The sequence below is a fragment of the Salminus brasiliensis genome, chromosome 13 (assembly GCF_030463535.1).
Source record: "Salminus brasiliensis chromosome 13, fSalBra1.hap2, whole genome shotgun sequence".
In the NCBI taxonomy this organism is placed as follows: Eukaryota; Metazoa; Chordata; class Actinopteri; order Characiformes; family Bryconidae; genus Salminus; species Salminus brasiliensis.
This window is the reverse complement of record NC_132890.1, coordinates 27,767,869-27,778,832: the sequence shown is the minus strand read 5'-3', so window position 1 is coordinate 27,778,832 and position 10,964 is coordinate 27,767,869. Positions and strand designations below refer to the sequence as shown.

Below are 10,964 nucleotides of genomic sequence, written 5' to 3'. Positions count from 1 at the left end.
GGTCTATTAAAGAAGACAGAATCAAGAACACATGCCAACACTGACTCAGAGACAACACCTGTTCTTCAGAGTTCTCTTCATTTCCATCGTCTGAAACCAGAAGCAGTTGTTCATTGAAATTCAGCAGGACAAGGTTATGCCAACTCATCCAATGTACTGTATTTTTCGCAAATAAATGTTGCATGATTTGGGTAAACAAGGTGGAAGGAGCAAAACGGAAGCCTCACCTTTTTCTTTCTACACAAAGAGACATTTAAGGTATTAATGGCCTGCAATAAAAATATTGTGGGTAGGTTCTAAGTAGGTTGTCAATCATGAAGGAATTTTGTGTTTTCTGTCAACAACTCTGTACACACACATGCATAAACATCTGCACCAGCTATTAAACCAGAATTTAATAATGCAAAGCCTTACATGTGAATGCACTGTCCATCTGTGCTGAAGAAGACATCGGGCCCATCCTTTTTTCTTTTATAACCGCAGACAACCAAACCATTGCTGTCAGTAATGAGTGTCTGTGTGAATGTGCTCTTAAGAGTCACTTAAGTGGATTTTTTGTTGAGACGTTTAAAGGCGGAGACAGTTCTATGGGTCAACATTAGAAGCAACAATCTTCCTTTAACCAACAATGGTATTTTCACCCCTAACCCCTCTGGGTTTTCACTAGGAGTGTTACAAGACAATAAACACATGGCAGTTGGTGTAGTCTAGTTAGTAACACTGCCTTCCCAGTGGGAGACTTGGGTTCGATTCACTAGCTGGACAAGCACCTCGTGCATCACCTCGGGCAGGACTCCTAGCACATCTACCTGAGTAACAAGTCTAAATGCAGGCATGGATTGGAAATTTTCCTGGTGGGCTGGTCTTGTGAAGGCTGTTTTTTTTATCCCCAACCCTGGAATAATAGACAGACAGACATCATTCCCCCCAGGCTACCTTCCCGACCTTACCTATGTGTGCACTTGTAATCTATGTAGTGCTGTAGGTGCCTGGCTTCAGTGTTGGAGACTGTAACATCAAGTTACCACTCCCTCTCTCCTGCTGAGTTTGGCTGCATGTTGGCTGAATGCTGCAGTGATCAATAGCACAATGTACAATAGCACAGATTATCCATTGTTAAACTCTTACACAGATACTTTATCCTCCATATCGTATCCTGAATCCCTCTTGCCTACCGTTCACCCTGATACCTTTCAATTTACATTTTATCAGATCAGATTGTGTTGATGTGAGGATGATAACTGTTTATATGTCTTGTCACTTCCAGCAAGAATAAAATCCAGGACTGGAAACTGGATTGAGTGTCTTAATGTAGATATATTTCATGTATATTTTGGTGTATTTTTAATCCACTTTTTTAAGTGTAGAATAGTAATGTGGCTGCACCTTAGTGCTCTGTAGCATATTAAAGACTACTTTTGTTCACTAGGGCATTTACAAGATTCTAGAGAGCTTAGAAATGTTAAATGTCTCTAAAGGGTTTTAAGAAATGGTCATCAACTTTGACTTTAAAGGAGTGTAATAAGCATGAAAATGTTATATTAATTTTCTAGACTACTCATCAAATTCTTTATTGTACTATTTGAATAACTACTCTGCAATCTAAAGAAATGGTTTATCGAATGTTTGGCTGTAAATAAATGAAGAAATCACAGTATAAACATATGTATTTGTATTTGTCTATGTCAAGGTTGGATTGTTCATCATAAATGTAATGAGTTAGGAGTATCATATTACAAACAGTAATATATATATATATATATATATATATATAGAGAGAGAGAGAGAGAGAGAGAGAGAGAGAGAGAGAGATTTTTTTGTTCCTAAAACACCTGAAATATTGAATAATATTGAATGTATTTTTTTCTGACGCTGAAACGATGCCACCTAGTGTTCATCCCGCTGTACTGCAGCTTTGCACTCTCGCTCAGACAGAAAGAACCCAAATTCCCAGCATTCCTGTGAGATTCTCAGACTGGCGTCACCGTCTTCAGCTCTGCGCATGCTCTTTGAAGTTGGTGCTTAATCTGCCAAGAAAAGCTCCCAAAAAGCCAGTGGTGATCCAGCTGCTCCGCCAGATGTGTCTGCTGCTGGGAAAAGGCAGGGATGCGAGGTGTGCTATGAGATGACACTTAAATGGAGATTGTGGAGGTAAGCTTAAGTGTGTGTGTGTGTGTGTGTGTGTGTGTGTGTGTGTGCGTGTGTATGAAGTATGGTGCTGTTGTAGCTGTATGTGTTAAGGCAGTGCTTGGTGAAATGTGCTGAGCTTGGTGTACAGAGAGGTGTTTGGAAATGTATAAAATATGTTTTTATTATTATATCAGTGCTGCATGATATAGATTTTTTTCCAGCACCATGTATTCCCCCATGATGTAAGATTACATTTTCAGCATATCTCTCTCTCTCTCTCTCTGTGTAACTCTCTTTCTCTCTCTCACACACACACAGCTGAAACACTCCAGGTACACTCCAGTCTGTGCATACATGTCCTGCAGATGGGGTGGTGGACTAAGGAAAGGTTTTGAGGAGCTCTACACTCCATCAGCTTCACCATGCTCTTTGTCTGGACCCCTTGGTTCACCAGTTTAACAATGGAGCAGTCAAACAGAACTGCATTCTCTAGGTCTCACTCGGTCCTAAACTGGGTGGCACCAAAGTGTTGAGCCCAGGCTCATTTACTTAGATGCATTAATAGCTCTGCTGACTCCGTGCCCAGTTATTTACATCTTTCTATCAGTAGAGGATGTTCATTTCTACTTTAAAGGTGTGCCCTAGAATGGACGGTCTTTTCCTTGTCATAGCTGAACAGTGAGAGTTCTGTACATGGAACTGGCATACTGTGAACCTCAAACGCTGGCAATCTGGCGCAACGTCACCAGAGCTGAAAAATGGACCAATTCCAAAACCCCCAAACTGTTGTGTAACAGTCTAGGCATGTTGCATATATATATATATATATATATATATATATATATATACACCACTAGCAAAAGCCCTAATAAAAGCTGGCAAATTGCTAAAATGCTTGGGGATAGTAATGGTGTAGTTGATATTAGTAATGGGAGCTATGGGAGTACAGGTTGCTATATGAACCAGGCCTTGCTTTTGCTGTGCCAATGTCTGCAAATAACTCAAATTGTGCCTTTAAGTGCATGTTGGGCGGTAAGTTGCTTGTAGTTGACGCTCGTTCACCCGCCTTGGTCGCATTCATGTGGTTAATGTGGGAAGTAAAAAAAAAACTAGGAGGCTGTTTTTGTTTATTTATACATTTTTATGCAAAATAATATGCATATGTTAGATGTTAAAGTTGTTACTATTAGGATTATTGTACAAATTGTACATTAGTATTAGATATTTTACCATTGATTAACTGTTTATGTTGGAAACAGCGTTTACAACACAACTCGTCCAGTTCATGCGTTCTTGAAATTTGTGATGTGTCAGACTTCAGCGTCCGACTTCAGACTTCAGAGGGGATTCATGTGATGATTGCTGGTGGAAAACTTGTTTTTCTGATAAAACCGACACCACTTGAGTACCAACAGACATGACGACGTCAAATCCAGGCAGAGCAAACGTAGATCAGAGCTAGGCTTCATGATAGGGCTAGCTGATGCTAGCTTTAGTCGTCTCTGATTGCACACTTTTGTAACTGTGTTAAAACTATGCTATATGGGCTCCTAGTGTCTCAGCGGAGGACTTATGCTTCCTTTCTGTAGGGGGAGCCTATGAGCAAGAAATACCAGTTCTCGCATAAAGCTGCTTTAATGCTTAAGAAAGTTGTTCTAACCACTTGAGGCATTGATTTATATATATATATATATATATATATATATATATATATATATATATATGTTTTTTTTTTATATATATATATTTTATATTTTTTTATATTTATATATATTTTTTTATATTGTTGCCTAATTCGTGTTCGGAAACACTGCTTATTTTGGTCAGCTAGACGTTTGAGAGAGGGTTGTACTGTCCACAAACTACAAATCTGTTACTGTCTGGGTTTCAAAGCTACCCATTACAGTGTCCAACTAACTCAGAGGTCAGAGGTTAACACAGGCATTTCTGTGGAGCAGTATGTGCTAATACTGGAATCCCAGCAATGCCATCTGGGCACAAAGAGTTCATATCAACAGGTGGTCATTTGGTGTCTGTCTCTAACCTCAGGGACATGGAATGAGGAACCAAACTTGACACATCAAACACTTGACATTTCAATATTGTTGTAACTGTTGTTACAAAACATCAAATTATTTTCAGTTTCAGTTGGTTTCACATATCTAACGAGGCCCTAAAGTGCACACAAAGAAACACTAGGTGTGTGAGGAGTGGATAAAATATAGTATTTCTGTATTTTAGTTGACAAAATAATGATATAGATACACAGAAGCCCAAGCATGATTTAGTATTTGATTATTAATGCATTTTAAGACCGTTTGTAGACTGATATGATCATTTTTGTATTCAGCTGTCTTTCTAATAAGGCTGTCCATCAGTGGTTGCTTTTCAGGAAGATGTTATTTCTAAAACATTGAGTAACAATTTTTTGTGGGTTCTGTTCTTGCTTATATAAGAATGAAGTAGAGCTGGGCAATAGGACAGTATTGATCATTTAATTACAATTTGTAAGGTAACATGACTTTTAATATGTCATAATTTATATGTAATATGGCGTTGGGCAGGCACTTTTATTAAGAGCAACCTACAGTTTAGAGCAACATTGTGTAGCAGTTTTAGCCTAAAATAGTGGTACAATGACTGTAACAGGGAGAACGGCATCTCTGTCATAGCCACTCCGGGGCGGAGCGCTGCTGCTTTATTACATGTTATTTTGGATGGGATATATATATATATATATATATATATATATATATATATATATATATATATATATATATATATATATATATATATATATATATATATATATATATAGAGAGAGAGAGAGAGAGAGAGAGAGATGCTTTTTTCACTTTAGATGCTGGTTTTGTCTCTGTATTTATATCTTTCAGCATATCAATACATGCATGTGTACAGCTGTTTATGGTGGGGGGCTCAAAGCGTGATTTGTATTTATGGTAGTGGTGTAAAACCTGTAGGGGGAGCTCAGGAGACAAAAATACCAATTCCCATATAATGCTGCTTTAATCCTGTTACAGAGGGAGGCGAACATAGCATTAGAGGTCTTATCCAAAACCCCTTTTTGTGATAAAGTGGTGCTCTTTCAGAGGGGGAATCAAACCCCAGTCTTCCAAGTACAGGGCAGCAGCATGATCTGCTATGCTACACCAGCTGCAGTAATAAATCACAGTGTATTGCAATATGTGAAATCTTTAAAAATTGCAATAGTTTTATATTGTGGCTGAAATATTGTATTAATGTCATATTGAAAGGCCTCTAGCAATTTCTACTCCTAGCAAACACACTCAGGCACATACACACACACTTGCCTTTTATAGGCCGCACAGACCTGAGGGAGTACCAGGCTTAGGGAAGGGGGGTGGCTCAGTTTTGCAAATATGGACAGACCCAGAGAGTGAGAGAGAGAGAGAAAGAGAGAGAGAGAGAGACTGGAGGAGAACTGATTTTGTCTGTCACTCCCTCTCACACCACCGTGAGAGCCACAGGACACATGCTGTCCTCCAGCACACCCACACACAGACACTGAGAGAACGAGAGAAGAGAGAAAGCGTGTGTGTGAGAGAGTGGAGAGAGAGGGGAAAGACAGAGAAAGAGAGTGAGAGAGAGAAAGAGAAAGAGAGAGAAAACGGAAGGGTTTTGTGGTCTCTCCTGAGGAGCTGCTGGTGAAGCTGGGAGCAGGATGGCTGAGGGAGAAGGAGGAGATGAGGAGATCCAGTTCCTGCGAACGGTGAGTGCCACTTAACTTCTCATGGGCACCCTGACCTGCCCGTACATCTGCTTTTCCAGTGGATGTGTGAGAGAATGTGCGTGACTGCGTGTGTGTGTGTGTGAATGTGCACGTGCTCCAGCAGATGATGATACTGGTTATAATAGGGCTTGCACTACTGCTATCAGAGGGCCTGCATTGTGAGTTGGTAGAAGATGTTCTTCAGGCTTTTCTTAGCAGAACATACATGTTCCTTGGGCTCATAAGGGATTTGACACTGTGCCCCTCCATCACAGGATATTTTTAATGCTAAATTCCCTGTCTACTCTACCGTAGTTAGGAGGGGAACCCATGCATGTTGGTTTAGAAAACTGTGTTCATGGTTTTCTCAAAAATTGTAGTCAAACTTTGAGTGTTTCAGACTTGTCTCTGTTTAGACTTTACGGCTGGTGGACCTCAAATCTATAAAACTATAGAGAAGGTCCTATTGTATTACCACAAAGCATGTTCTTGTTGTACTACTGCAAAGCACCCATCAGTTTGACTGTTGACAGTTGACTGCAGATGGTCAGAAACCTCAGTTCAAAAGCCACGTAGCACCTTCGCACCTTTGTTCCAGAATATTCCTCCCTTCGAGTAGTTAAGTGTAGATAGACAGCGGCTGCTGCATCTGTTAGCATCGTTATCTATTTTTACCCTCGGAGAGGAAAGGAGAGACTTTTGGTGCGAGGGTGGAAGATGCAGCAGGCAGTTCAGTCTGAGTGAGGACAGCTGGCCACTGCCCCCCTCATCTCTCAGGCTGAGACTGAGGCCAGTGCACAGGGGAGGGCAGCAATATCATGAAAAAGTGGGGCTGAGACAATGAAGGACATTCAGATCAAGACCAAATAGGCCATATGCAGTTTCTGATGTTGTATCTGTAAAAGCTGATGCTGTATGTAAAATGAAAATGTCAATAACAGTGGATAAAAGTATGTTGCTTTGCATAAGAAGGTAGTAGCAGCCACTTTGAAGCCTGAATTGTCCATTTTTATGGATAGCTGTAGGTCATACAGTATCAGAAACCACTTAAGGTTTAAAATAATTTAACAGTTTTTTACAGAAATGTAAAGATACTATATAATGCATTTATTCAGTTTTTATACATGGTATGTGACTTTAATTTGGGAGAAAATTGCTCAGGAGTTTTACAAGCCTATTTACCACCCTGTTACAGAATGAAATCTGCTGATTTTTGCTTAATTGTGGGCTTGCAAAAAAAAAAAAAGATTTGTTTTTAGCACTGTACCAAATAACATGGTCATTATTACCAACACTGCCCTCTTATACAGTGCTGCTGTCATCTCAGCGTGGTTAGCTAGCTGAAGAGATTGTGGCCAGGTTAGCTTTTAACCTAGCACAGATAGCCCCTGCTGTAGCTTAAGTCCCCGGCTGTAGCTTCTTTGCTCATTGAGTTACCCCTCTTCGAATACTGCCACAGGGCCTGGCACGCTGTCTGCCAATTGTAAACATCTGTAAAGTGCTAGAAATTCATTAAGCAGTTGTCTCCTGATGCTGGTATGATTTCAGTATCATCATGTGTCTCTAATTTCATTCCAGTCTTCCTTTGATAAAGGGTTGGTATAGACAGGTCATCTGATGGGGACTTCCAAAGACCAACAGAGGTCATGCCAACATCACAGACATCAGTCTAATAAATGAACTAATAATAAACTTATTGTTCAATGTTTGTAACATTTGGGCTTTTTGTGATTGACTTGCCTGGATAGGACGAGGGTAGTTGTAGTATCAGAGGTCCATCCAAAATAAAGGCAAATGTAAGCTAATTTTCATCACTAAAAGGAAAGCGCGCCTTATCTAGAGGACAGATGGAGGGGAATGAGGGTAATTGTTTAACAACAGTCATGGCTCACTGTCTCTGGAGATGGCTGTCTGGAAAGTTGTCAATCCTTTTAGGCTTTGGAAAAAAAAGCCTGTCTGTGTAATGGCAATAATAATAGGCTCAAGTGCCAGTTTTAGGTGTGGCAGTTTGGGCACGGTCTGAATGACAATGCTGCAAGGGATTTTTCCTATAATCATGACCAAAGGTCACCTTTTTATACTCATCACGAGACACCAAAACAAAGCCTCCCAGCTGCCCTTATTCTCTGACATGTGCTAATGCCCACTTTTGCCCCACAGCTGGGAAAGAACTTAATTTTGGATGGTTTCTATTGGTCCATTCATCATGAAATCTTGAAAAGAACAGCAGTCAAATACATGACAATATATATAACTTTCTATGGATGTCAATGTCAATTATTCCAAGTCATTCTGTAGCATTTCTATTGGTCCATCCATCACAACACGCTGGGAAATTGTTATCTGTTAGACCTTACCTATAGATCATTGTGTCTTTGCTGGTTTATTGAGAAACTTATTTTTTACACAAAAGTCATCTTTAGCAATGAATAAATAATATAAATTCTCATTTTGGAGTTACTTTCTCTCTCTCTGTCTCTCTTGCTCTCTCTCTCTCTCACACACACACAGACACAGACTCACAGATTTATAAAACTGCCTTCTCTCCTTCACCACGTTTGTGTAGGAGAGCTGTATGAGTTTGTAGACAGCAGACAGAGCTGGGCTGTGGTACGCTTAATACGTTCTGGCTGTGTAATTTATCATGTTCAGGTGTATTGAAGTGGAACCTTTAGGCACTATGACGTAAATTCAGTTAGAGCAAGTGCAGAGAAGGAAATGACATTTACATCACTGGAGCGTCTCCAGGTTAAAGCTGAACTTTAACAGTCAGATTTCGCTGCTGTATGACTTTCTGACAGTCTGTTTAAATGATATCGGCTCTTCATAGCTCATGTCATGTGAAATTAGTTTAACGTATACTTTCTGTGGCCCATATTCATGAAGCATACTGCAGTGTTATGTCAAAATTCGCAAATTTCCAACATGATGAATGGACCACCAGAAATAGCCAGAAATGACCTGAAATCAAGTCTCTCCATATTAGCATACTTTAAAGTTGAGGGCATACAGTTTCAGCTCTGGCTACAATGCAAATTGCATAAAAGCGAGTTCTCCACCAATGCTAATAACCCTTTAACCACGTAAAGAACCATTGCTAAGTAAAGTAGCAAAGTAACCAGATGCTTCTTTAACTTGACATAGTTCTGTGTACAGCCATTGCTTTTACTTGAAGAACCCGTGAAGAACCCTTTTTGTAAGAGTGTATACTTGAGTGTAAAGATACCTGGTCCTAAATGAGCACTGCCTGTCTGAAGGTTTCTGTCCAAATATTTGTGGACACCCCTTTTAATGAATGCTTTCAGCTACTTTAAGCCACACCGATTAAGTGGACTCTCTGAAGCAGATCAACATGAACCTCTTGGCACTGTGCCTAAGGCCGGGCATGGGTTAGAGAGGTATAAATCCCATATAACGTTTTTTGGTACCCTTGCATCTCAGAAAAAACAACGAATGTGCAGGTGTCCCAATACTTTTGTCCCTTTTGTGAATGTTCTGAGAGCATTTCACTGTAGATACATCCTGTAGATGACAGGGATTAAGTCACGTCCTGGACTGTATTTTAATTTTCATGGCAAATCTCCACTCAGAAAACTGTGTAGTCCTGGACTAGGCTTAATCCCTGACAGAAAATCAGCCATTAACCCCTTAGATCCACATTGTTTTTACATCCTAAGGTTCCTTGTTGTTCAGTGGAAAGCACAACTGCATGGAAACTAATGTAGTGAAGATATGAGCTGAGTTCTTCTTACATTACAGGCGTGTGAAATTGAAGCCTGGGCCCAGCAGCTGATCCTTGGCATTTAAGGGGTTAGACAAGTCTTAGAGGTGCACGACCTTACAGTACAATGCAATACACGACCATACAACACCAGACTGCAAGGCCTACAGTGAAGACAACACAATAAACAGGCAGGACAAGGCCGAGGCTCCTGTCAAGCGTGTGGTGATTCCTCTAGGAGAGCCCCAGGGATCTGACCGCTGGTAGAGAGAAAGAGAGAGATCCGTGTCATTGTTGAAGACGGTTAGAAGGCAGGGAGAGGTAGAGATCAGGCTAAAAGAGTAGTCGTAGTGTTGGAGAGAGCGTTCGAGGGGGTATTCGGGTTCCAGGCTATAACAGCGCTTTCTTTTTATAGTTTCGCCACTATAAGCGCCTGACACTCAGGAGGCAGAGCAAGAGTGCCTGTGTCCTACTTCTCCTTTGCTTGAATCCATTGGGAGGTGTGTGTGTGTGTGTGAGTGTGTGAGTGTGTGTGTGTGACACATGCCATATGAAAGGCCTCGTTCTGAGATTGAGTATTTGAGCATTTGAATTATGACTGATAACCTCACCTAATGCAGGGGGAAGCTGAACTAAACTGTGTGCAGTCAGCTTCTTCCAGAGACTGAGGCTGTTTTAATACACCTCTCCATCCTCATTGCTCCCCACGCACACATACACACATACACACACACACCTCAATGCAGAGAACATTGTTGTGAGCGTGCAGATTCTCACTCTGGAGAAAGAAGGTAAATTTAATTAACTTAAAAATAGAAAAATCTCGGAACACCAAAGTTATGCGGTGAGAGAGCGCAGCGGAACATTGTCTACAGATAATAATGTAAGGTGTGATAGAGACTGGGGTTTGTGTGTGTGGGGGTACGAGCGTGTTGGTTGACAACGTTCCACTGGTCTCCGCCTTTTAAAGGTAGTGATTTTAACTGATCTTTGGGCTTTTGCTGAGTCTACACGTGGTCAGGTGTACACTAGGGGAGGGAGAGAGAGGGAACGACAGACAGAGAGAAAGAGAGAGAGAGAGAGAGAGAGAGAGAAAGCACCTGTTTAAGTGGATGTCATGCAGTCTGTCATGACCACACTGTACACAATAAACAGGTGTTCTCAGCTGCCTTTAACTTGCTGATGTCACTTTGTGATTGAAACAGAGCCCTGCATGACGCACAGCTTTGTTGCAGGAACTGCATGTTAGTTGTGGAAGCCAGGGCCGGACTAGTTCCCAACCAGTGCTGGTGATATACAGTATATTGTCTATATCAATATACCCTGACACTGACATATTGCTTTGATATATACACTATATGG

The 10,964-nt window shown here is 40.8% G+C and overlaps 1 protein-coding gene across 8 annotated transcripts in view; it reads left to right on the top strand.

The window, feature by feature from the left end:
- The first annotated feature begins 2,034 nt into the window (after window positions 1–2,034).
- Window positions 2,035–10,964, top strand: part of LOC140575472 (ryanodine receptor 1-like) — a 93,513-nt gene continuing 84,583 nt past the window's right edge. For 7 of the 8 annotated variants that reach the window (XM_072695824.1, XM_072695817.1, XM_072695821.1 and 4 more), the window contains exon 1: window positions 5,646–5,881. In XM_072695824.1, coding sequence (XP_072551925.1) covers window positions 5,834–5,881 — 48 coding nt within the window. In that variant the 5' untranslated portion in view covers window positions 5,646–5,833. Of the gene's footprint in view, window positions 2,152–5,645; window positions 5,882–10,964 lie in introns of those variants that run through there. The other variant, XM_072695819.1, reaches the window with a different exon arrangement.